Source organism: Tamandua tetradactyla, chromosome 15, assembly GCF_023851605.1.
Source record: "Tamandua tetradactyla isolate mTamTet1 chromosome 15, mTamTet1.pri, whole genome shotgun sequence".
Taxonomy (NCBI): Eukaryota; Metazoa; Chordata; class Mammalia; order Pilosa; family Myrmecophagidae; genus Tamandua; species Tamandua tetradactyla.
The window spans coordinates 38,580,334-38,608,169 of NC_135341.1; the positions used below are offsets into that span (position 1 = coordinate 38,580,334).

General features: G+C 38.2%; 1 protein-coding gene and 2 pseudogenes across 1 annotated transcript; 1 reads left to right on the forward strand and 2 right to left on the reverse strand.

Annotated features, from left to right (window-relative positions):
* The first annotated feature begins 1,451 nt into the window (after window positions 1–1,451).
* On the forward strand, window positions 1,452–27,151 carry LOC143657740 (microtubule-associated protein 4-like). Its single transcript, XM_077130337.1, has 4 exons — window positions 1,452–1,540; window positions 25,795–25,978; window positions 26,534–26,593; window positions 26,718–27,151. Exons 1-4 carry the CDS (start codon window positions 1,535–1,537, stop codon window positions 27,149–27,151), a joined length of 684 nt encoding a protein of 227 aa, XP_076986452.1. The 5' UTR covers window positions 1,452–1,534.
* LOC143657741 (ribonucleoprotein PTB-binding 2 pseudogene) lies at window positions 21,235–22,617 on the reverse strand (annotated as a pseudogene).
* Window positions 24,869–25,433, reverse strand: LOC143657926 (CDGSH iron-sulfur domain-containing protein 2-like; annotated as a pseudogene).
* Window positions 27,152–27,836: the final 685 nt, after the last annotated feature.

Consider the following 27,836-nt stretch of genomic DNA (forward strand, 5'->3'; position numbering starts at 1 on the left):
CTTCTGTGTCTCAAAGGACTTTGTTAAAAAGGTGAAGATGCAGCCAACTCAATGAAGGAAAATATTTGGAAACCATATATCTGATAAAGGAAATTATACAGCTCAACAACAAAAGAACAAACAACCTAATTTTAAAATGGGCAGAGGATATGAATGGAAACTTTTCTGAAGAGCACATATAGATGGCTAAAAGATGCATAAAGAGATGCTCATTTTCATTAGCTATAAGAGAAATGCAAATTAAGATGACAATGAGACATCACCTATATAAACGCTTGCTATTAAACAAATGGGAAACTATAAATGTTGGAGAGGATGTGGAAAAATTGGAACACTTATCAATGTTAGTGGAAATGGATAATGGTGCAGCTGTTGTAGAAGACAGTTTGGCGATTCCTCAGAAAACTAAATATTGAGTTGGCCTATGACCAGGCAAAACCAATACTTGGTATATACCCAGGAGAGCTGAGGACAGTGGTGTGAACAGACATTTACATAACAATGTTCACAGCAGCATTATTCACAATTGCCAAAAGATAGAAACAATCCGAGTGCCCATCAATAGACGAGTGGATAAACAAAACATAGTATATACATCTTGTTCTAGTTTGCTAGCTGCTGGAATGCAGTATACCAGAAACGGAATGGCTTTTAAAAGGGGAATTTAATAAGTTGTAGTTTACAGTTCTAAGGCTGAGAAAATGTCCCAATTAAACAAGTTTATAGAAATGTCCAAATAAAGGCATCCAGGGAAAGATACTTTGGTTCAAGAAGGCCGATGAAGTTCAGGGTTTCTCTCTCAAGTGAGAAGGCACATGGTGAACATAGTCAGGGCTTCTCTCTCAGCTGGAAAGGCACATGGCGAACACTTTGTCATCTGCTAGCTTTCTCTCCTTGCTTCCAGTTTCATGAAGCTCACCAGGAGGCGTTTTCCTTCTTCATCTCCAAAGCACTGGCTAGTGGACTCTGCTTCATGGTGCTGCAGCATTCTCTGCTCTCTCTGAATCTCTAGCATTCTCCAAAATTTTTCCTCTTTTATAGAACTCCAGAACTAATCAAGACCCACCCGAATGGGTGGAGACACGCCTCCACTTAATCCATTTTAACAATCACTCTTGATTAAATCACATCTCCAGGGAGATGATCTAATTACAGTTTCAAGCATACAATACTGAATAGGGATTAGAAGAAATGGTTGCCTTTACAAAATGGGATTAGGATTAAAACATGGCTTTTCTAGGGTACATACATCATTTCAAACCAGCACACATCTGATGGAATATCATGCAGCAGTAAGATGAAATGATTTTCTAATACATATGACAATGTTGATGAATCTTGAAGACATAATGCTGAGTGAAATAAATCAGAAACAAAAAGGACAGATACTTTATGATGTCATATTATGACTCTGGTAAAGGTAATCTCAGATGTTTTACTGTTGGATATAGCAGACCTAGAGGTACACAAAAGCTAGAGATGGAGAAGAGAATACCCAAAGAGGCTGAATCTAAATGCAAAGGAATGGACAGAAATGATGGTAACTAATTAGCGCATTTATAAATAACATTGCCATATTGAAGGTGAATATGATTGGAAGAGAATGTATTAGTGCCATGTATCCCACTGATTAAATCTACAATTATAAGGTCTTGCATAAACTATTTCAATTGTTCAATAGTGGACAAAGAGTCAATAGTTGAGAGATAAAGGGGGGAAACTAAAAATACATGCTATGGACAGTAATTAACAGGAAGATATCAACAGTATGACAGCACTACCGGAGGCAACTAAATGTGGGAGAAGGGAAAATTGATAAGGGGTAGTGTTGATTTGATAGTTGGTGACATTGTGATTGCCAGTTCTTTGTCATTATGGACAAATCAAAATTGTTTAAAATTGAGAGTGCTGCTGATTCTACAATCCCCAACTAAGACACCGTATGACATGGTTATTATTATTTTGTTTGGACATTATCCTTGCTGCCTAATAGGTGGAGACAGCCAAAGGATACAATGACTGAGAAGCAGAATGGTGAACGGCGATACATTTATATGATGGAATATGGCGTGGCTACAAAAAGAAGGATGTATAGAGGCATACAATAAAACTGAATAAATCTCGGGGACAATGTGTTGTGGAAAATAAGCCAGAAACAAAAGAACAAATATGCTAAGGTCTCTCTCAGAAAATACTTACAGAAAATGGGAGCCTAGATCGTACACCCTTATAGAAGCCACACTTAGTTTGAAGTTGTAAATGTGTTTCTAGATTCTGAGACACTGAGCTATATGTGTATCAGCTGGTATTTCCCTGGAACTTTGAGTAACTCTGTGATACCTAAAACCCAGAAATGGAGTGCTGCAACCCTGAAAGTTAGCATAGCTTTATATAATAACAGTTAAATTAACTAAAAAAGAGGCCAGGCCTTATTTAGAGTTTAAACAAAGCCAATATGGATGGGTCTAAGGTAAATTAGAATGCACAGTAAAACATGATAGTATATGTACTCTACAACTTCACATACTCTATGAGACCTGTTCTAGTTTGCTAGCTGCTGGAATGCAATATACCAGAAATGGAACGGCTTTTAACAAGGGAAATTTAATGAGTTGCTAGTTTACAGTCCTAAGACCAAGAAAATGTCCCCATCAAAACAAGTCTATAGAAATGTCCAATTTAAGGCATCTGGGGAAAGGTACCTTGGTTCAAGAAGGCCGATGAAGTTCAGGGTTTCTCTGTCAAGTGAGAAGGCACATGGCGAACACAGTCAGTGTTCCTCTCGCATCTGGAAGGGCACATGGTGTACACGGCGTCATCTGCTAGCTTCATCTCCTGGCTTCCAGTTTCATGAAGCTCCCCGGGAGGCATGTTCCTTCTTCATCTCCAAAGGTCGCTGGCTGGTGGATTCTCTGCTTTGTAGTGTTGCTCTCTCTCAATCTCTCATTCTCCAAAATATTTCCTCTTTTATAGGACTCCAATAAACCAATCAAGACCCACCCAAATGGGTGGAGACATGTCATCCCTTAATCCAGTTTAACAACCACTCTTGACTATATCACATCAACCAGGGAGATGATCTCATTACAGTTTAAAATATACAGTATTGAATAGGGAATTATTCTACCTTTATGAAATGGGATTTATATCAAAACGTGGCTTTTCTTAGGGGGCATACTTCCTTTCAAACCAGCACAAGACCAAAGGCAGAGAGGTTTATTATATTCCTGGAGGGTTCCTAGGTCAGCTAAATCCTGAAACCCAGAGGGATCAGCCTCTCCAAAATTATTGATTGATTACATCCCTCTACCCTTTAGTGTGGACACCCCTTCTCAACATGAAAAAGTCAGAATGGCACTGCATAAAGATATTGGGAGAGTTATCAGAGGAGAAAAAGGAAGTATAACAGGAAAAAAAGGATTTAACAAACAACTATGACTGCTGAATCATTACTTTAATATTCCTTCTAGCTTCCAGTGCTTTTGAGTAGGTAGAGGAAAAATCTGAAATTATGGAATGGTAGCACATGACAAATTCTGAAAAATCTGTTCTATAACCACTTGTTGAAGTAGGCTTTGAAAATTATTGCTTTTTCTTTCCTTGCTTTGTATATATATTATATTTTACAATAAAGAATGTTAAAAAAAAGAAGCTCCCAAAAAAGAAAAAGTCCAAGACCAGATGGCTTCACATGTGAATTCTACCAAGCATTCAAGAAAGAATTAGTACCAATCTTATTTAAACTCTTCGAAAAAGTTAAAGAGGACGCAAAGCTACCTAACTCATTCTATAAAGATAACATCATTCTTTTTCTTTTCTTTTAGCTTTTTTAAATTATTTATTTATTTATTTAAGTCCTTGGTTTTTGCTTTTTTGGGGGGGGTGGTGGGGTATGGTCAGGGTCTTCTTCATGGAAGGCGAGCATACATGCACCCTTTCTTATTTTTTAATATAGGCATTACGGCAAAACTTTCCTTCTCAGCACAGCCTTTGCTGCATCCCATTAGTTCTGATATGTTGTATTCCTGTTTTCATTCATCTCCAGATAGCTACTGATTTCTCTAGCAATTTCTTTTTTGACCCACTGGTTGTTTAAGAGTGCATTATTTAATCTCCATATATTTGTGAAAGTTCTTATCCTTTGGTGGTTATTGATATCCAGCTTCACTCCATTGTGATCAGGGAAGGTGCTTTGAATAATTTTGATGTTTTTAACTTTATAAAGACCTGTTTTGTGCTCCAGCATATGAGCTATCCTAGAGAATGTATATCCTGGTATTTGGGGGTGTAATAACCTATATATGTTTGTTAGGTCTAATTCATTTATCAAGGTGTTTATTTCTCTATTTCCTTGTTGATCTTCTGTCTGGTTGCTTTATCTATAGAGGAGAGTGGTGTATTGAAGTCTCGTACTATTATTGTTGAAACGTCTATTGCTTCTTTCAGTTTTGCCAATGTCTGTCTCATGCACTTTGGAGCTCCTTGATTGGGAGCATAAGCATTTATGATTTATATTTTCTTGGTGAATTGTCCCTTTTATTAATATATAGTGTCCTTCTTTGTCTCTTTTGATGTCTTTACATTTGAAGTCTATTTTGTCCAATATTAGTATAGATACTCCTGCTTTCTTTTGGTTTCAACTTGCATGGAACATCTTTTTCCATCCTTTCACTTTCAATCTATTTGTATCCTTGTGTCTAAGATAAGTCTCTTGTAAGCAGCATATAGCTGGATTATATTTCCTAACCTATTCTGTCAATCTGTATGTTTAGTTGGTAAATTTAGTCTGTTAACACTCAAAGTTATTGCTGAAAAGGCATTTCTTGAATCCACCATCTTATTCTTTGGATTTTGTTTGTCAGATCTATATATTATTTCCCTCTATCTCTTTTTATCCTTTAAATTACTCTTATTGGTACTCTTCAATTCTGTGCCATTCTCCAGACCTCCCTCTCTGGTCTCTTTTATTCAACTTGTGGAATTCTTTTTAGCATTTCTTGTAGGGCCAGTCTGTTGTTGACAGTTTTTTTCAGGACTTGTTTGTTGGTGAAAATTTTAATCTCTTCCTCACTTTTGAAGGACAAATTGGCTGGGTACAGAATTCTTGGCTGGAAATCTTTCTCTTTCAGGATCTTAAATGTATCATACCACTGTCTTCTCGCCTCCATCGTGCTAGTTGAGTAGTCTGAACTCAATCATATGTGGTTTGCCTTGTGTGTAGTAGGTTGTTTTTCTCTTGCCGCTTTCAGGATTTTCAGCTTCTCTTCAACATTGACAGACTGACTAGTATGTGTCTTGGGGAAGGCCTATTTGGATTTATTCTATTTGGAGTTCACTGGGCTTCTTTGATTTGCATATTCATGCCTCTCATGAGGTTTGGGAACTTTTCCCCCATTTTATCCTCAACTAATCTTCCTAGCCCTTTACTCTTCTTTTCTCCTTCTGGGACAACAATGATTGTTATGTTTGTGTGTTTTGTTTTGCCCATCATTTCCCTGAGATCCAATACAATTCTTCCAATTTTTAAAATTTTTATTAATAAAACCAATCAACATACAATGCGAACATTCTTAACGTATGAAGAACATACCATGCTTTCTGTGTAATCAAAGGCTCACAATATCATCACATAGTTGTATATTCATCACCATGATCATTTCTTAGCATATTTACATCACTCCAGAAAAAGAAATAAAAAGAAAAAAGAAAAAGCTCATACATACCATACCCCTTACCCCTCCCTCTCATTGACCACTAGTATTTCTCTCCACCCAATTTATTTTAACATTTGTTCCCCCTATTATTTATTTTTAATACATATTTTTTGCTCATCTGTCCATACCATAGGTAAAAGGAACATCAGAACAGGTTTTCACAATCGCATAGTCACTTTGCGAAAATTTTATCATTGTACAATCATTTTAAAGAAACATGGCTACTGGAACACAGCTCTAGTGTTTCAGGCACTTACCTCTAGCCTCTCTAATACACCTTAAACTGAAAAGGGGTTATCTATATAATGTGTAAGAATAATCTCCATGATAACTCTATTTGAAATCTCTCAGCCACTGACACTTTATTTTGTCTTATTTCTCTCTTCCCCCTTTTGGTCTAGAAGGTTTTCTCAATCCCTTGATGCTGAGTCTCAGCTCATTCTAGGATTTCTGACCCATGTTGCCAGGGAGGTTTACACCCTTTCCATGTTTTTTGCTGTTTGGTGTTTTGAGTGTTTGAAATCAGTTGTCCTGTCCTCTAGTTCACTTATTCTTTCTTCTGTCTCTTTAATTCTGTTATTACATGTCTCGAGTATATTTTTTATTTGGTCTACAGCATCTTTAATCTCTATGATATCTGCTATTTTTCTATTTATTTTTTCAAATTCCTCTTTATGCTCTTCTAGTGTCTTTTGATCCTCTTTATGTCATTAGCCAACCCATTTGTTTTATTTAGTAGAATTATGTGAACATCTTTGATTAGTCGTTCCAAAGTCTGTGTCTCCTCCGGTGTTTTAATTTGGTCATTAGGCTGGGCTATATCTGTCTGCATCTTAATATACTTAATGATCTTCTGTTGTCTTCGTGGCATGCAAATATCTTGGTTGGATTATTTTACAAGTTGATTTCCTTCAGTAGTCTAAAGCTTTATATTTGTGGGATGGATGTGAGCAGGATGTGGGGTGCATGGTGGGGCACAACAGTGCAGTGATGTTTTGCAGTGCATGTGTAGGCATAGGTTGGGGATGCTACGCCAGTGCCTTTGAGCATGGGGTGCATGTAGCGGGCTTCTAGAGGTGCAGTGTGGGGACCATGGGTATGTGGTACAGCTCAGACCTTGGAGCACAGGAGCAGGATGTGGCATGGGGAACACAGAAGTAGAGCATTCCTAGTCCTGGTCTCCCTGTCCATGCACTCCTGCAGGCTCTGGGCTTCCATTTAAAAATGGGCACACTAGACTGTTTGCACTAGTTGGATGGTCTCTGGTTCTCTGTGTCTCAATTCCTCAGCTTTTGTAACCAGGGCCTTCTTATGTGGTGCAAAAGACCCTCTCAGGTCACCTACACCCTGGAATTGCCATCCCAGTCACCCTCCTGTCCATTCTCCAGCTGCTCCTTGAAGCAGGGGTGAACTTGACCTATCCTTGACAACATCATTCTAATACCAAAGCCAGATGATACTACTAGAAAAGAAAATTACAGATCAATCTCTTTAATGAATATGGATGCAAAAATTGTCAACAACATACAAGTCGAATCCTGCAGCACATTAAAAGAATTATTCACCATGACCAAGTGGGATTTATTCCAGGTATGCAAGGCTGGTTCAACACAAGAAAATCAATTAATGTAATACAACACATGATCATCTTGACTGATGCAGAAAGGGCATTTGACAGAATTCAACATCCTTTCTTGATTAAAACATTTCAAGGACAGGAATAGAAGGGAACTTCCTCAACATGATAAAAGGAATATATAAAAAACCCACAGCTAACATCATACCCAGTGGGGAAAGACTGAAAGCTTTCCCTCAGAGATCAGGAACAAGACAAGGATTCCCACTGTCACCACTGTTATTCAACATTGTGATGGAAGTTCTAGCTAGAGCAGTTGGACAAGAAAAAAAAGCATCCACATTGGAAAAGAAGAAGTAAAATTTTCACTGTTTGCAGATAGCATGATAATATATGTTGAAATTCTCAAAAGATCTACAGCAAAGCTACTAGAGCTAATAAACAAGTACAGCAAAGTGGCAGAGTACAAGATAAATACCCCCAAGTCAGTAGTGTTTCCATACACTACTAATGAGAAATTTCAGGAGGAAATCAAGAAAAAGATTCCATTTATAATACCAACCAAAAAATCAAATGTCTAGGAATAAATTTAAAAAAGGACATAAAAGATCTAAACACAGAAAAAAACACAAGAAATTGCTAAAAGAAGTCAAAGAAGACTTAAATAAATGGAAGGGCATATCATGTTCATGTATTTGAAGCTTAAATACAGTTAAGATGTCAATTCTACCTAAATTGTTGTATAAAGTCAGTGCAATACCAATTAAAATCCCAACAAATTACTTTGCAGAAATAGAAATAAGAATAACCAAATTTCTTTGGAAGGGCAGGGTGCCACGAATAGCCAAAAATATCTTGAGAAAGAAAAATGAAGTGGGAAGTCTCATACTACCTGACTTTAAAGCACATTACAAACCACAGTGGTCAAAAACGCATGGTACTGGCACAAAGATAGATGTACTGACCAATAAAATTGAATTGAGTGTTCAGAAATAGACCCTCTCATCTATGGACATTGATCCTTGATAAGGCAGTCAAATCAACTCAACTAGAACAGAGCAGTCTCTTCAATAATTAGTGTTTGGAGCACTGGATATCCATATGCAAAAGAATGAAAGAGGATCCATATCTCATGCCTCATATAAAAGTTAACCCAAAATGGATCAAAGATCTAAACATTACAGCTAAGATTATAAAACTTTTAGAAGAAAATGTAGGGAAATACCTTAAAGATCTTGTGGTAAGAGTTGGTTTCCTAGACCTTCCAGCCAAAGCAACAGCAATGAAAAAAGAAATAGATTAATGGAATCTTCTGAAAATTGAAAACTTTTGCATATCAAAGAATTTTGTCAGGAAAGTAAAAAGGCAGCCTAATAATGGGAGACTAGTATTTGGAAACCACATATCAGATAAGGGTTCAATATCCACAATATATAAAGAGATTCTACAACTCAACAACAAAAAGACAAACAAACCAATTCAAAAATGGGCAAAAGACATGGACAGATATTTTTCAGAAGATGAAATACAAATGGCTCAAAAACACATGAAGAGGGTGGTGCGATGGTGGCTCAGAGGCAGGATTCTCACCTGCTATGACAGAGACCCAGGTTCGATTTCCGGTGCCTGCCCATAGGAAAAAAAAGAGAGATGCTCAATTTCACTGGCTGTTAGGGAAATGCAAATTAAAACCACAATAATGTATCATCTCACACATACTAGGATGGTATCACAAAAACAGAAAACTACAAGTGCTGGAGAGGACATGAAGAAGGAGGTACACTTATTCAATATAGTACGGTGCAACCACTCTGGAAGGCAGTTTGGCAGTTCCTCAGGAAGCTAAGTATAGAATTGCCATATGATTCAGATTCCCATTATTAGGTATATATTCGTAGGAATTGAAACCAAGGACACAAACAACCATTTGCACACAGATGTTTATTGCAGCATTTTTCACAATTGCCAAGAGATGGAAATAGCCCAAATGCACATCAACGGACCAGTGGCCAAACAAACTGTGGTATATAAACACGATGGAATATTACCCAGCGGTAAGACAGAATAAAGTCATGAAGCATGTAACAATGGATAAACCTTGAGGACATTATGCTGAGTGAAATTAGCCAGAAGCAAAAGGACAAATAATGAATGGTCTCACTATTATGAACTAACATTAATGAGTGAACTTTGAGGTTTAAAGTTAAGAAAACAGATTATCAGGAGATAGAAAGGGAGGAGAGATCTGGGCATTTGGTGCTGAAGGAGTAGAGAATTGTTCTAGTTTGCTAGCTGCCAGAATGCAATATACCAGAAATGGAATGGCTTTTAAAAGGGGAATTTAATAAGTTGCTAGTTTACAGTTCTAAGGCCAAGAAAATGTCCCAATTATAGCAAGTCTACAGAAATGTCGAATCAAAGGCATCCAGGGAAAGATACCTTGTTTCAAGAAGGCCGATGAAGTTCAAGGTTTCTCTCTCAACTGGAAAGACACATGGTGAACATGGTCAGGGTTCCTTTCTCATCTGGAAGTGCACATGGTGAACACAACATCATCTGCTAGCTTCTTCTCCTGGCTTCCTATTTCATGAAGGAGGCATTTTCCTTCTTCATCTTCAAAGGTCACTGGCTGGTGGACTCTGCTTCTTGTGGCTATGTTGTTCTGCTCTGCTCTCTCTGAATCTCTTTCATTATCCAAAATGTTTCCTCTTTTATAGGACTCCAGAAACTTATCAAGATCCACCCAAATGGAGACATGCCATCACCTAATCCAGCTTAACAACCACTCTTGATCAAATCACATCTCCAGGGAGATGATCTAATTACAGATTCAAACATACAGTATTGAATAGGGATTATTCTGCCATTATGAAATGGGATTTTGATTAAAACATGGCTTTTCTAGGGTCCATACATTCTTTCAAACTAGCACAAGAATGTTCAAGAGGACTGACTGAAATATCCACAAATGGACAGCACAATACTATCTGATGGTACCACAATATTGTAAGTACACTGAATGAAGCTGAGGTGGCACGGTTGAGGGAGGAGAGCTGGGGGCATGTATGACACCAGAATGAAAGACAGAAGATAAGAACTGGGATGGTATAACTTAGGAATGCCTAGAGTGGACAATGACGATGATTAAATATATAAATATAAGAATGTTTTTGTGGGAGGGAGAGCAAATGAGTATCAACACTGCAAGGTGTTGAAAATGGGATAGTATGGGGTGGGGGGCAGGAGATACAATCAATGAAAACTAGGGTCTATAGTTAACAGTAACATTGTAATAATCAACAAAGACCATATGCCAATGCTAAATGTCAATAAGTGGGGCATATGGCAGAAGGGTATGGGATTCTCTGTGGAAGAAATGGAAATGTCCATATATAGATTGTGGTGGTGAGGGCATGGTTATGCGATTATACTGGGAATCATTGATTTTTGTACTTATATTGGATTGAATGATGTATGAATAAAACTGTTGTAAATGAACAGAAAGATACAAGTGCTAGAGAAAATATGGAGAGAAAGATGTACCTACCCACTGTTGGTAAAGAAGTAGAGTGGTACAGCCCCTCTGCAGGGCAGTGTGGTGGCTCCACAGGAGGCTAGGGCAGGGACATATGATTCTAGAACTCCCTAGTCAGGTTTATACTTGGAGGAACTAAGAGCAGGGACATGAATGGACATTTGTACACTAGTGCTTATGGCGACAGTGTTTGTGTTTTGCAATGGATGGAGATGGCCTAAGGGTACATGTCTGAAGAATGGAAGGGGGAACTATGGTGTATACATACAATGGACTTTTGAGTGGCTGCAGGGAGGAATGAAGTTGTGAGGCATGCAACAAGGTGAATGAAACTTGAGGACAGTATGTTGAACGAAAATAAGCCAGAAACAAAAAGACAAATGTTATAATGCCTCACTAAAATAGACTAATTATAATATGTGAACTCTGAATTTGAGAGCATAAATTATCAGGTGAAGACCTATTGTAAAGGTTCCTAGATTGAAGCTCCTAGAGCAGTCACATCTATGCCAGAGTTGTAACTGTTACTTCTAAATTCTGAGATACTGAGTTCTTTGTGTATAACCTAGTCACTCCGTAGAACTCTGGATATTTGTTTGACACCTGAGATTCAAAGCTAGAGTTCTGCAGCTATGAATGCCAGCATTGCCTCATACAGCAATTGTTAAAAACACTGAAAAAGTGATCAGACTTCAATTAGAGATATGAATGAAGCTGATCTGGGTAGGACTAGGTAAATAAGACTAAAAGATAAAGGATAAAGGATGGTATTGACTGTATTTTAAAACTTTAACTTCTGTATGAGACCAAAGGAAGAGATGTTTATTTGGTGGAAAACTTATATTTTTGGTAGCACACTATCTAATTTAACTTGTATGGTCAGCTTATTCGAACACCATAACAACTGTAATCTTGAATAGGGAGTGAGATCTTGTTAGTTAGTTTTTTTTATATATAGTATGCTTTACATAGATTTTTTTTAACTTTAAAAAAAAATTTATTTATTAATTAAAAAATTAACAAACCAAATAAAACATTAAGATATATAATCAGTAATTCACAATATCATCACTTAGTTGCATATTCATCTTTTCTTAGAACATTTGCATTAATTCAGAAAAAGCAATAAAACGAAAACAAAAAAGAAAAAAAAAGATTATACCTACCATACCCTTTACCCCTCAGAGATCTTGTTAGTTTGTACAGGGTGGTGTGATGCCCCAATACATCCCAGAGTAATCTGGGCAGAAAATTAAAAAGTATTTACAAAGTCCATTTGAGGGACTGGAGGAAAAGGTGGAAATACTAAACTTCCCCACCTGGGGAAGACCTGATATTCTTGCAGGCATTGGGGACTGCCAATATGATGGGCCAGGCCCTCAATCTTGGGGCTTGACCTTATGAAACTTATGCAAAGGAGAAGCTAAGCCTACTTGTGATTATGCCTAAGAGTCACCTCCAGAGACCCTCCTTTGTTGCTCAGATGTGGCCTCTCTCTCTAAGCCAACTCACAGGTGACCTCACTGCCCTCCCCTGGTACCTGGAACATGACTCATCAGAAAGCCTTTTTGACTAAAATGGGGAAGAGAAATGAAACAAAACAAAGTTGGAGAGATTTCAATAGAGTTGAGAGGTCTGTGCTGGTTTGAAACTGTTGTGTACCCCAGAAAAAACATAGTTTTTAATTCTCATTCAATATTGTTGGATGGGGTCTTCTTGATTAACTTCTTTCCATGGAGATGTGACCCTGCCCCCAATTGTTGGTCAGAACTTTTGATTAGGTGGTTTCCTTGGAGATGTGTTTCTACCCATTCAAGGTGGGGTTGCTTACTGGAGTCCTTTAAGAGGGAACCATTTTGGAAAGAGTCAACAGAACCCATATAGCCACAGGCCTTTGGAGATGCAGAAAGAAAATGGCCCAGAGGAAGCTGTTGGATGAAGCCAGCAGAGAAAGCTAGCAGATGTCACCATGTGCCTTCCCAGATGAGACAGGTGTCCAGAAGCCAAAGACCCCAGAAGATACGCGCTATGTGTCTTCCCAGCTGACAGAGGTATTTCAGACAGTATCAGCCTTTCTTGAGTGAAGGTAACCTCCGGTAGGTGCCTTAATTTGGACATTTTCACAGCCTTAGAACTGTAAACTAGCCGGAGAGAATCTTGAAAGCAGCAAGAGAAAAGCAATCCATCACATCCAAGGGAAGGCCAATAAGACTTTGTGTAGATTTCTCAGCAGAAACCATGGAGGCGAGAAGACAGTGGGATGATATATTTAAATTACTAAAGGAGAAAACTGCCAACCAAAAATTCTATATCCAGCAAAATTGTCCTTCAAAAATGAAGGGAAACTTAAAACATTTTCAGACAAAAAATCACTGAGAGAATTTGTGACCAAGAGACCAGCTCTGCAAGAAATACCAAAGGGAGCACTAGAGGCAGATACAAAAAGACAGGAGACAAAGGTGTGGAGAAGAGTGTAGAAAGGAAGACTATCGGTAAAGGTAAAAAGAAGAAAAATTAGATATGACATATAAAATCCAAAAGGCAAAATGGTAGGAAGAAAGTACTACCCATACAGTAATAACACTAAATGTTAATGGATTAAACTCCCCAATTAAAAGACATAGACTGGCAGAATGGATTAAAAAAACAGGACCCATCTATATGCTGTCTATAGGAAACACATCTTAGATCCAAGGATAAACATACGCTGAAAGTGAAAAGTTGGGAAAAGATATTTCATGCAAATAACAATCAGAAAAGAGCAGGAGTAGCTATACTAATATCCAACAAATTAGACTTCAAATATAAAACACTTAAAAGAGACAAACAAGGACACTATGTATTAATAAAAGGAACAATTCAGCATGAAGACATAACAATCATAAATATTTTATGCACCAAGCCAGAATGCTCCAAAATACATGTGGCAAACACTGAAAATACTGAAAAGAGAAATAGACACATCTACCATAATGGTTGGAGACTTCAATTTACCACTCTCATCAATAGACAGAACATCTAAACAGAAGATCAATAAAGAAAAAAAGAATTTGAATAATACAATAAATGAGCAAGACTTAACAGACATTTATAGAATATTACACCCCACACAGCAGGATAAACCTTTTTCTCAAGTGCTCATGGATCATTTTCAAGGATAGACCATATGCTGGGTCACAAAGCAAGTCTCAATAAACTTAAAAAGATTGAAATCATACAAAACACTTTCTCAGATCATAAAGGAATGAAGTTGGAAATCAATAATAGGCAGAATGCTAGAAAATTCACAAATATGCACAGGCTCAACAACACATTCTTAAACAACGAGTGGGTCAAGGAAGAAATTACAAGAGAAATCAGTAAATATCTCTAGGCACATGAAAATGAAGACACAACATATCAAAACTTATGGGATGCATCAAAGGCAGTGCTAAGAGGGAAATTTATTGCCCTAAATACCTATATCAAAAAAGAAGAAAGGGCAAAAATTGAGGAATTAACTCTCCACTTGGAAGAAATAGAGAAAAAACAGCAAACTTACCCCAAAGCAAGCAAAAGGAAAGAAATAATGAAGATTAGAGCAGAAATAAATGAAATTGAGAACATGAGAACAATTGAGAAAATCAACAAAACCAGAAGCTGGTTCTATGAGAAAATCAATAAGATTGATGGACCCTTAGCAAGAATGACAAAAAGAAGAGAGAGGATGCAAATAAATAAGATCAGAAATGGAAGAGGAGACATAACCACTGACCCCACTGAAATAAAGGAAGTAATGACAGGATACTATGAACAACTTTTTGCTAATAAACATGACAATGTAGATGAAATGGACAACTTTGTAGAAAGGCATGAACAACCAACTTTGACATGAGAAGAAATAGATGACCTCAACAAATCATCACAAGTAAAGAAATTGAATCAGTCATTAATAAGCTCCCCAAAAAGAAAAGTCCAGAACCAGATGGCTTCACATGTAAATTCCACCAAACATTCAAGAAAGAATTAGTGCCAATCATGCTCAAACTCTTCAACAAAGTTGGAGAGGATAGAAAGCTACCTAACTCATTCTACAAAGCCAACATCACCCTCATACCAAAGCCAGACAAAGATATTACAAAAAAAGAAAACTACAGACCAATCGCTCCAATGAATATAGATGCAAAAATTCTCAACAAAATTCTAGCAAATAGAATCCAGCAACACATTAAAAGAATTATACACCATGACCAAGTAGGATTCATCCCAGGTATGCAAGTATGGTTCAACGTAAGAAAATCAATTAATGGAATACACCATATCAACAAATCAAAGCAGAAAAACCACATGATCATCTTGATTGACTCAGAAAAGGCATTTGACAAAATTCAACATCCTTTCCTGTTGAAAACACTTCAAAGGATAGGAATAGAAGGGAACTTCCTCAAAATGATAAAGGGAATATATGAAAAAAACCCACAGCTAATATTATCCTCAATGGGGAAAAACTGAAAAATTTCCCCCTAAGATCAGGAACAAGACAAGGATGTCCACTATCACCACTGTTATTCAACATTATGTTGGAAGTTCTAGCCAGAACAGTTAGACAAGAAAAAGAAATACAAGGCATCAAAATTGGAAAGGAAGAAGTAAAACTCTGACGGCTTGCAGATGATATGATACAATATGTCGAAAACCCTGAAAAATCCCCAGCAAAACTACTACAGCTAATAAATGAGTACAGCAAAGTGGCAGGTTACAAGCTCAACACTCAAAAATCTGTAGTGTTTCTATACACTAGTAATGAATAATCTTCGGGGGAAATGAAGAAAAGAATTCCATTTACAATTTCAACCAAAAGAATAAAATATTTAGGGATAAATTTGACTAAAGAGACAAAAGACCTATACAAAGAAAACTACAAGAATTGTTAAAAGTAATCAGAGAAAACCTAAATAGATGGAAGGGCATACCGTGTTCATGGATTGGAAGACTAAATATAGTTAAGATGTCCATTCTACCTAAATTGATCTACAGATTCAATGCAATACCAATTAAAATCCCAACAACTTACTTTTCAGAAATAGAAAAACCAATAACCAAATTTATCTGGAAGGGCAGGGTGCCCCAAATAGCTAAAAGTATCCTGAGAAAAAAAATGAAGTCGAAGGTCTCACACTACCTGACTTTAAGGTGTATTATGAAGCTACACTGGTCAAAACAGCATGGTACTGGTATAAAGATAGATATACTCACCAATGGAATCGAATAGAGTGTTTAGATATAGACCCTCTCATCTATGGACAATTGATCTTCAATAAGGCAGTCAAGTCAATTCACTTGGGATAGAACAGTCTCTTCAATAAATGGTGCCTAGAGAACTGGATATCCATATGCAAAAGAATGAAAGAGGACCCATATCTCACACCTTATACAAAAGTTAACTCAAAATGGACCAAAGACTTAAACATTAGACCTAAGACCATAAAACTGTTAGAAGAAAATGTAGGGAAATATCTTATAAAGCTTATAGGAGGCAGTTTCCTAGACCTTACACCCAAAGCAAGAGCACTGAAAAAGAAAGAAACAAATGGGAACTCCTCATAATTAAACACTTTTGCACATCAAAGAACTTCATCAAGAAAGTAAAAAGACAGCCTACACTATGGGAGACAATATTTGGAAACGATATATCAGATAAAGTTCTAGTATCCAGAATTTATAAAGAGATTGTTCAACTCAACAACAAAAAGACAGCCAATCCAGTTAAAAAATGGGAAAAAGACTTGAACAGACACTTTTCAGAAGAGAAAATACAAATGGCCAAAAGGCACATGAAGAGATGCTCAACTTCCCTGGCTATTAGAGAAATGCAAAACAAAACCAAAATGAGATATCATCTCACACACACCAGAATGCCATTATCAATAAAACAGAAAATGACAAGTGCTGGAGAGGATGTGGAGAAAGAGGCACACTTATCCAGTGTTGGTAGGAAAGTCAAATGGTACAACTGCTGTGGAAGGCAGTTTGGCGGTTCCTCAAAAAGCTAAATATAGAATTGCCAAATGACCCAGCAATACCATTGCTAGGTATCTACTCAGAGGACATGAGGGCAAGGACACAAACAGACATTTGCACACCAATGTTTATAACATTATTTACAACTGCCAAGACATGGAAACAGCCAAAATGTCCATCAACAGACGAGTGTCCATAAACAAACTGTGGTATATACATACGATGGAATATTATGCAGCTGTAAGACAGAATAAAGTTATGAAGTATGTAACAATATGGATGGACCTTGAGGACATTATGCTGAGTGAGATAAGCCAGAAACAAAAGGACAAATACTGTTTGGTCTCACTGATATGAACTGACATTAGTGAATAAACTTGGAGAACTCCATTGGTAACAGAGACCATCAGGAGATAGAAATAGGGTAAGATATTGGGTAATTGGAGCTGCAGGGAAACAGATTGTGCAACATGACTGAATGTAAAAACTCAGAAATGGACAGAACAATACTGCCTAACTGTAATACAATTATGTTAAAACACTGAATGAAGCTGAATGTGAGAATGATAGAGGGAGGAGGGGCTGGGGGCACAAATGAAAGCAGAAAGAAAGATAGACAATAAACACTGAGATAGTATAATCTAGAATGCCTAGAGTGTATAATGATAGTGACTAAATGTACAAATTTTAAAAATGTTTTTGCATGAGGAAGAACAAAGGAATGTCATTACTGCAGGGTGCTGAAAATAGATGGTAATTAATATTTTAAAATCTCACCTTATGTGTGAGACTAAAGCAAAAATGCTTATTTGGTACAAAATTTATTTTGTGACTAGTGCATTTCCTAATATAACTTATGTAGACAGCTTAATTGAATACCATAAGTATGTGGGACCTTGAGTAGGACATGAGATTTTGTTGGTTTGTCCAGAGTGATGCCCCAATAAATCCCAGAGTGATTTGAACAGTGAATAAAAAGTATTTACAAAGTCCCCTTTGGGGAATGGTGAGAAAGGGGAAAATTCAACTTCCCCAAGTTGAATTCTTGATATTCTCACAAGCAGTGTGGACAATCAAAGCTATAGGCTGAGCCCCCAGTCTTGGGATTTGTTCATATGAAACTTAACCCCACAAAGGATAGGTCAAGCCTACTTAAAACTAGGCCTAAGGGTCACCCCCAAGAGAACCTCTATTGTTGCTCAGCTGTGGCCTGTCTCTCCAGCCAACACAACAAGCAAACTCACCACCTACCCCCTGTCTGCGTGGGGCATGACTCCCAGGGGTTTGGACCGTCCTGGCAACGTAGGACAGAAATCCTAGAATTAGCTGAGACTCATCATCAAGGTATTGAGAAAACCTTCTTGACCAAAAGGGGGAAGAGTGAAATGAGACAAAATAAAGTGTCAATGGCTGAGAGATTCCAAACAGAGTCAAGAGGGTTATCCTGGAGGTTATTCTTATGCATTAAGTAGATATCACCTTGTTATCCAAGATGTAATGGAGAGGCTGGAGGGAACTGCCTGAAAATGTAGAGCTGTGTTCCAGTAGCCATGTTTCTTGATGATGATTGTATAATGACATAGCTTCCACAATGTGACTGTGTGATTGTGAAAACCTTGTGTCTGATGCTCCTTTTATCCTTTTATCTACCTTGTCAACAGATGAGTAGAACATGTGGAATAAAAATAAATAATAGGGGGAACAAAAGTTAAAATAAATTTAGTTTGAAATGCTAGTGATTAATGAAAGGGAGGGGTAAGGGGTATGGTATGCATAAATTTTTTCTGTTTTCTTTTTATTTTTTTTCTGAATAGATGCAAATGTTCCAAGAAATGATCATGATGATGAATATGCAACTTTGTGATGATATTGTGAATTACTGATTCTATATGTAGAATGGAATGATCAAAAGTTAAGAATGTCTGCGTTTGTTTAGTGTTTTTTGGTATTTAAAAAAAATAAAAATTAAAGAAAAGAAACACTGAAACATTTTGAGAGTGAGAAAAACTGATGTCTAACGAAATTTATTTAATCCCTTTAATGGTAGAAAGATTTCTAATGTTAAACAAACTGACAAAACCTATTCATCAAAAATATGAGTAGCTGTATGATTGTAGCAGAGGAGAAAATGTAAATTGAGGAACAGTAGAGTACTGGTTTTGAGAGCCGACAGATTAATTCTGGCACTTGCTAAAGCCAAGAGCCTCATATATAAAAGATGTGACATTCTTGAAAGATTTCCATCCCAAGTAAAAATTTTTTTCACATGCATATGCCTTTTAATATTAAGATGTCATTTTCTAAGCATTCAGACAGTTCGCTTACATAGAAAAATAACAGGTTAGATTTTGTGGAGTGATAACAGTCCTTATTACCAACACCACTTTATTTGCATTTCTCTGGTCTGTCCAATGGTAACAGGGCACAATCCAGTATGGATGGCCAATCCAAGTGCTGGAATCCCCTAATTCTTCATTTTAGTTCTTTCAGCCTCTTCCTGCTTTCATTTTATAGCAAGTTCACCATCTCCCTTTTTTTCTGTTTGCACTTTATTAGAGGGGTGACTAAGCACTGAAGAGGCTAAATGCAACTGGAGAATGGGAAGACATGCAGGGCCTGGAGAACCCATTAGTCACCTGCTGTTTAATTGAGTGATGTTACTTATGGATAGTACATTTCTTAGACACTAATTTAATCTCCTAGATGCCATTTTCCAACAGATGTTAGTAGATGCAATAAATTAGACCAAAGAGAATTCTTCACAAAGTAAACACCATATGTATCAGTTCTAGACTTCATATCTAGACTTCATAATTATAACAGGATAGATAACTTTATATCAGTCAAAAATAAGTCCCCCAAATGACAATATTTAATGCTCTGATTTTAAAAAGAATGGATCGTTGAGACCTTTACAGTCTCATAACAATGAACAAACTTAGAAATTTCTAGATAGCAAAGGGTTTCCTCATACATTTAATAGCAAGGTCGTCAGGAAATGGTGATATGAAAAGCCATGCAATAAGAACAAAATTTGAAAAAAGACAAACAAAACAAAAACAAAAAAGAAAAAATTTCAGAGGTAAATTGGGTTAAATAGTTGATCATTTTCAATCCTAATACACTACAAAAGAAAAACAGAAGGCAGAGAGTGTGAGGTATAGCTTATTAGATTAAAATGGTTATAAATACTGTTATGCCATTGGACTTCTTCAGAAAGGGCAGGATTGACTGCTTTATTATATTGTGGAAGGACATTTGATGATCAAAATAGGCTCTGTTCTAGTTATTAGATGATCATCCATGCTATGAAATGAGGCACAGAAACCTAGGTTCCTTGCCCCTTATAAGTTTATCACAAAGGACTTTCTTTAGGTGAAGTAAAAGGAACAAGGAATTAGTGTTATTAGGCCAGGGGTCAGCAAACTTTTTCTGTCAAGGACTAGATAGTAAATATTTTAAGCTTTGTAAGCCATATTGTCTCTGTCACAACTACTGATCTTTACTTTTGTAGTATGAAAGCAGCCATAGATGATACGTAAATGAATGAGTATGGCTGTAGTTCAATAACATTTTATTAATGGACACTGAAATTTGAGTTTCACAGAATGTTAACTTCATGAATTAATATCCCCCCCTCCAACCATTTAAAAACGTTCACAACATTCTTAGCTTGTGGGCAGTAAAAAACAGGATGGACTGAATTTGGCCAACAGGGTATAGTTTGCAAACCCCTGTCTTAGATTACCAAAGCTACTTTTCTTAAAATACCTTGTGATTTTCACAAAAGGTGTAAATGCTAAATAGCATTCAAAGTCAAGCATCTGTTGGGTAGTATGTTCCTTGGATGTCACCATCAGTCTGTGTTCAGGTTTTATATTGCATGGCAGGTATGTGGACAATAATTTAGTTTGCGGGTAGAGCATCTTTATAACATCACCGTCACTGCATTTGGAACTTGCACTTTTGTAGCTCCCTAGGAAAAGTCCTAAAAATCTATAAAACAGATCACTTCTAGGGGGAGTAAATTGAAATGCACATTGGTTTATAAAAATCTCATTCTCTTAAGGCTCAAGAAACAAAACTGTTTCCCATTTATTGCTTCAAACTTTTATATATGGTGTTAAAATTATTCCCAGATCTAAAGCAAGTATTGGAACATTGTTAATTTCTCCAATGAACTGCAAGTTAATATCCCATTGATTAAGATGCATCTAATTCTAGTGGGAAATGTCCTCAATGGATATCTCACTGCTATTTATTTTTCATTTGGCAATTTTGCTTGCTGCGCAACACAATATTATAAACCCGTATTTAAAGGATATGGCTAGTTTGAATGAAGTCAAGACAGCGATGAACAGCAGAGGTACAGCAAAAGACATTATGAGGCTATAAGGAGAGAATTTAACTCAGTACATTGGCTTCTTTTTAAAGTAGGTTTCCACATAATATATGTTCCTGTGCCTTGAGAATACTGGTCAACAAATTCCACTGACCCACTCTCTGGGGCAGAAATGAGATATGATGAGCCTTGTTTTTCATTTCTTAAAGCTGACACTTGTGCATAATCACCAAAAGGCTGAGAATAAGCAATGCACTTTTCCAAAGTGTGTTGTGAATCACTTCCCCGAGGGTTTGCATCTGAAGGTTGCCTGCAATTCTGGTGTTCTGTAAAAAAATTCTGCTTTTACTTGCAGGGGATGATAAACACATGCTGGGCAGCACACTTGCCAAGTTCAAGTATGGGTTTTTACTGAGCCAAATTTCTTTTGGTGACTCTCCCAAGAGTGACGTCTGATTCTTAGAGACGGCCTCAGAGCCTTTTGGCTGACTCTGCTGCTGCTTGTGGTATCCCATCAGCAAGCCTCCAGCCATGAGACCTGAAAAGCTCTGAAGACAAGCCTGCAACCCTGAGAATGCTCCCTCTGCCAGTCCCACCGTGGCTGACTTCTTTTCCTGAGAATGGCTGTGCCTTGGCCCAGCTTGTCCATCCGTGTGCTGATTTGGAAAGAAGGGTACTAGGCCCATTCCAGCAATTATAGTGGTTTGAGTTGGGATCAGATTCGATGTTCTATCTGCTTCTCCGTGATGCCCCAACTCTGTTTTCAATGGAAGTGCTGACCCCATCCCTAGTGCAGTTTGAAGGGTTCTCCAAGTAAGCCTTATTATTAGAATAAATAGTCTCAAACTTCATTAATGATTGCTGAGCCAGTGATACATGAGAAAAATTCAGAAGGAATAAGTTACTAGTGTTAACCATAACTGAGCTCTGATGTGCTTTATTCAACTGTAAAATGCAGGGGAGATGGATGGAGTCATCCGATGTGGCAAGCTGTGAGGTGTTCCAAGAACTGCTGGTTTAACAGTGCATCCACATAACTGAGGTTGTAGAAGAACTTGTAACATGGCAGGATTGTTTAAACTTTTCATAATTTGTACTGGATTTGGTTCTGGAAGTAAGCCCTTTTGATTACTGTGCATCACATGCTGTACTGCTATCAGTGCTGCTAATGTGTTTCACCCTGGTGCTCCCGGGGCACAGAAGGAAACCTGAACTCTGCTTCCCTTGATGGTTATACCGACAGCCGCTTGCTGAACCTCTTCAGCATGCTCTGCAGTGTTATACTCAACTACAGCAAAGCCACCAACGTAACTACCTTCATCCTGTGCACGCTGGCAAAACACAGGTTTGTGGGTACCGGGAAAAAATGCAACAGCTCCCCTGAATCTCTGTAGCCACTAGACAGTTTATCTATTAATTTTTTATGACATATTTTATAAATACCACTCATTAGCAAAATAATAAGACCATACTAGATTATTCTGAATCATAGTTATATTATTGAAAAGTTGAAGGACTCCCAAGAAAGCATCTGGTCTGGTCCTCAAATGTTAGAGCAGTCACAGAGAGAGAATCCCTGTGCACAAAATCTTACCATATGCTTCTGGCAGAACTGAAAGCAAAATCAATTCTCCTGGTTCTGACTGTAGGGTTCTTTGTCCTATACTTAGGGTCTCCATTGTGGAAATGCTTATTTCCCTGCATTTTCAGAACTAGGCTTTAATTGTTAGCCATCCCCTTAATTTCTGAGCATCTATTTAGCTAATGTTCCACTTAAGCAATATCCTGGTTGTCTTCCAACAAACTGCCCTCAGTATGGCGGTTCATCTTGGAGTGAAATTGTTAGGGCCATCGTACCTGGGGTTTGGCCTGCTCCTTGAATAACATGGTCTGTCTGCTTATCAAAGTTGTGTTTTCATCCCCTATTCCTGCATTCCCAGCCATCATGTAAGAGGAGCTAGGGTGACCATGGCGCCCTGTGTCTTTCGCTCTGTTTCAGTTCACAGCACGCATTCGATGCCCCTTGTTCTCACTGTCAGGTTTGCACCATCCACCCGCCCTTCGCATCGTCGCGATGCTGTCAAAGACTTCTCATCCTCTGTTCCCTAAAATCACACGTTATCGAGGCTGCTCCTAAGAGATATTCAATTCCAACCTCTTTTTCTCAGATGAGGAAATAAAGCTCAGAAATGCCCTGGGATGTTCCCAAGAACACACTGTGACTTACAGAAAGGCCTACGGCTGGAGCTCAGGCTTCTAATTCCCTGTTCAGCTTTTCAATGGGTGCGTATTAACCACAACAAATGGCTGAATTCAAGTGAAATTAATTTTTTTTGAAAAATTTTCTATATATTTTTTGGTTTACAGTAATTAACAGAAACATGGTCATGACAATACAATTTTGAGCACTGAAGTATTCTGTCATTTTAATAGGAATTCAGACTATGCTCATTTCACTGACTTTCAATTGCAGCAGCTGAAGTTGAGCTATATGTGTTCTTGCCACTCCACCCCACCCTGTCACTAAGTCAAATAGCTCAAGATACACAACACATATATGGACACAAACAAGACTTTTATAAAGTAAACAATTCATTTACAATGTAAATAGATGTTCCTTGCTGGAACTTTTTATATCAGGTTTACTTCTTGTTTTCTAAATTGGGATAGCCATATTAATTAGACAATAATCTCTATAAAGTAAAGAGCTTATCTCTGTGAAAACTCAAGTAATTCTTGATGGCAATGTTTTTCTTATTCAAAAAAAAAGAATGGCATGTGAAAAACCAAAAGAGGAAAAAAATCACTTCAAAATAAAAGAGATCTGAAAAATGTTTTTAACAGTGTAGGGATAAAAATTTTCAATAAATTCTGTTGAAAATAATGTTTAAAGTAACAGTTGTTTGACCCACTGATAAAATTTAGACTTTTCTCAATTAATTACAATCAAAAGTTTTGGAAGATGTTCTAGTTTGCTAGCTGCCGGAATGCAATATACCAGAAACGGAATGGCTTTTAACAAGGGGAATTCAATAAGTTGCTAGTTTACAGTTCTAAGGCTGAGAAAATGTCTCAATTAAAACAAGTCTATAGACATGTCCAATTTAAGGCATCCAGGGAACGATACCTTGGTTCAAGAAGGCCAACGACGTTCAACATTTCTCTCTCAGCTGGAAGGGCACATGGCGAACATGGTGGCATGTGCTGGCTTTCACGTGGCTCTACCAAGAAGGGACTCTCTCCAAAATGTTTCCTCTTTTAAAGGATTCCAGCAAGCAACTCCACCTTCAACGGGGTGGAGACACACCTCCATGGAAATCATCTAATCAAAAGTTACCACCCACAAATGGGTGGGTCACATCTTCACAGAAACAATCAAAATGCTCCCACCCACCAATACTGAATGAGGATTAAAGGGCATGGCTTATCTGGGGTCCACCACAGATTCAGACCAGCACAGAAGACATTAATTTTTTGAAGTCATAATGAGAGACTTGTCAAATTTCTACATAAATGACTTTGAACATACAAAATATCAAATATAAATAGTAGTGTGGTAAGAAAATAAATTGGCAGAAATAATTATTCAATTAGTAGTAATAATTAAGACCACCATGTCAAAGATTTTCTATACACAAAGGATGAAAAAATATTGTTATAAGGTTCTAAAGCAGATTGGATTCAATCCTGATTTATTTCTATTAAACGTCTTTCTTCTTCAGTATTAGTGACCCACATTATCTCCAGTCAATTCATTATGTTTATTATGTGAACCACCACAGACAGGAAACATCTTAGAATGCCAACACCTACAATAAGCTGCTTCAGTAAAACACAACTCTTTAAGTTTTATTTCATTCGCCATTTTGGGATTTTCCTTCTATACTTTAAGATTAATCAAGCTATCCTTCTGTTGTGTTTTCTTCAGAAGGAATGGACGTACAGCAAGGTAGCCAAGTAGTGCTAGCACACCAAGGAAAGGCAACAAACGAAGCCAGAAAACTTTTCTTCTAGATTAGGCAATGAATTTCTTAGGTTACAACTGGCCCCAGCATCTAGTATAATATCTGAAAATGGTAGTCATTCAATAAATATTTGTTGAATGTTGAGTAATATTAAGTATCATTCTGTGAGCTGGGCAAACCCAGTAATGCCCTTGGGCACTGGGAGCTGCACCTTCAAAATCAGGGCCACAGTCTCCAACACCATGAAATTTTTAATTTTGGCATATTTGTATGTTTATTTAATAAGGTATCTTTGGTCAAATGTTTAATACATTAGATTTCATTACATTAAACACATAATATCTAATATTGTAGATTCTGAGGCAAACATAGACATGGTGTATGCGTATTCATTCCAGGACATTCATTTGCACGTGTTCTCGTGAATTAAGATAGTTTGACTCCCCATTTCTTGACCTCAAATCACAGAGCAACCTATATGGCCAGTTTCTCCCTCAGTCTGGAGAATTTTGACCTAAGAGTTTTATATATTTTCCTGTCTGTAGCTGCCAAACCGCAGTAACCCAGTTCTCTGTGCATGCTTATATGGAACTATCTCTGTGGCATGGCTTCCTGGAGCTATTGCTGGCCCACAGCTCTTACTCCCACTTTTCTGTTGCCAGCCTGTTGCAGAGGCAAAGACTGCTGAGAAACGGGCCTCCCTATCCAAGCCAGCCTCCGCCCCAACCTTCAGACCTAGCTCCAAGAGCACCCAAACTGTCCCAAAAGCCACAGTGGCTGCCACTCCTGCCTCAGCTGCATCAAGCAATAACAGCCCACCCACAGCCGTGCCCAAGAGGCCCACTGGTAAGTGTTGCCCATCCTTCCCTCCATTGGAACCAGTGGGGAAGAGAGTGTGGCCTTGGCTTTGCCCCAGCCATACCTCCAGCCAGCACCACAGACAGCTGTGCACTTCTCCTTATGCCCAGCCCTCAGTGTGGTACATGGAACAATTGCAGCCTGATGAGTATAAACACTTCACAAGCCTGGATTCCATGTAAGGTTAACAGCTCTTTATATTCAGAAAAGTCTTGAGTGAAGGGGATTCTCATGAACTCCCAGGTAGAATTTACTTTTCCCTTCACAGTTACCCATTCTATTCCTTTCTTCATTACTGACACATTGTGGCCATGGACTTGCATGGTAAGAAATATTGAGTCAGTTTCAATAACCAACTCCCAGGCCATGGTGCCTGGCCTTGTTCATGCCACAAGGACAAGGACTGTGCGTGGCTGCTTAATTTATTACTTTATTCCCAGAGATGAGCACAGGCTCTGCTCAAAATGGGCACTCAATAATTGTTGAATGAATGAACTTCAGTACTGGATGAGCTACTCTACAGGTTAGTTTATGTTTGTGCAGCCATCAAGACTGAAGGAAAACCTACAGACATCAAGAAGATGGCTGCAAAGTCTGCACCAGGTAATCCTACCTCCCCTACTTTATAGAACCCTAATTGAACCATCTCTTCTGTGGCTCTTAGGCTCCTTTTTCTCTCTGCTCCTGAACCCTCTAAGTGAGTTATCTCTCACTTCCACCTTTGCAGCTGACACGAGTCGTGCAAAGAACATTTCCACCAGTTCTGTGAAGAAAAACACTACTGCCACTGGGGAAGCCCCCTCAGCAGGAGTGGCTCCCAGCCAAGTCAAGCTCACACCCATGCCTCCACGGGCCTCCATGACTCCTTCCCTGGACAAGAAGCCATTGTCAGCCAAACCCAGCTCCTCTGCCCCCAGGCTGAGCCGCCTACCTGCCAATGCTTCAGTGCCCGATTTGAAGAATGTCCGTTCCAAGGTCGGCTCCACGGAAAACATCAAGTATCAGCCTGGAGTAGGTCAGGTGGGTCCCAGGAGCTTGGGGTCCTTGGCATGCTGGCCCCTGCTTTCCCCCCTGCCACATCTACTACTGTTTCCCAGGCATGTCCCAGTCCTCATACTAGACCAAGGGGCCCACCAAAAACGGGGCAGTCGGGACACCTGATTCAGTGTCAACTGAATTTTTGCCTGAGCTCCATGGTGGGCTCCATATCCCAGCAGCAGGGGTATGAGCTGAACTCTGTGCTTTCTCTTCACATCTCAGTAAGAGGGACTCCTGTTCTGTAGATTGGGGTTTGTTTTAGATTTTTGTTCAGAGGCAAAAGTATTCTACTTTGCAGAACTAACAGCACCTCTTCATTCCACAACCTTGACTTGTGTTGAGAATCTGTCTGAAAGAGGACTGTGGCGCCCTCTTGTGGTCAAGATGTGCTACTGCTGCAAGCCTCTGCCTTTCCTAACCAGATTGGGTGTGGTCATGGAGAAAGGCGTGATGGTCCACAGACCATCACTTAAGGGATGTTCTGGTTGGGTTCATCCCAGGACTAATTTTTAACTTCTAGCAACCACAGGGATTTCATGTGTGGGAAAGTGGTAGCAAAAATCCATCTAAGATGGATTTTCACAATCACATGGTCACACTGTAAATCTAAGATGGATTTTCACAATCACATGGTCACACTGTAAAAGCTATATAGTTATACAATCATCTTCAAGAATCAAGGCTATAGACTGTAAGCTCTTATAGCAGTCACATTTAGTCTGGAGTGGTAACTGTATTTCTGAATTTTGAGGGGCTATTTTATATATGTATAATCTGGTATTTAGAGATAAGAACGAAGCCAATCAGG

Bases quoted from the DNA above. Each gene is read 5' to 3' on its own strand.
- LOC143657740 (XM_077130337.1), top strand. The intron at 25,979-26,533 runs GTAAGTGTTGCC...ATGTTTGTGCAG, and splicing joins CGTGCCCAAGAGGCCCACTG to CCATCAAGACTGAAGGAAAA. The intron at 26,594-26,717 runs GTAATCCTACCT...CCACCTTTGCAG, and splicing joins GGCTGCAAAGTCTGCACCAG to CTGACACGAGTCGTGCAAAG.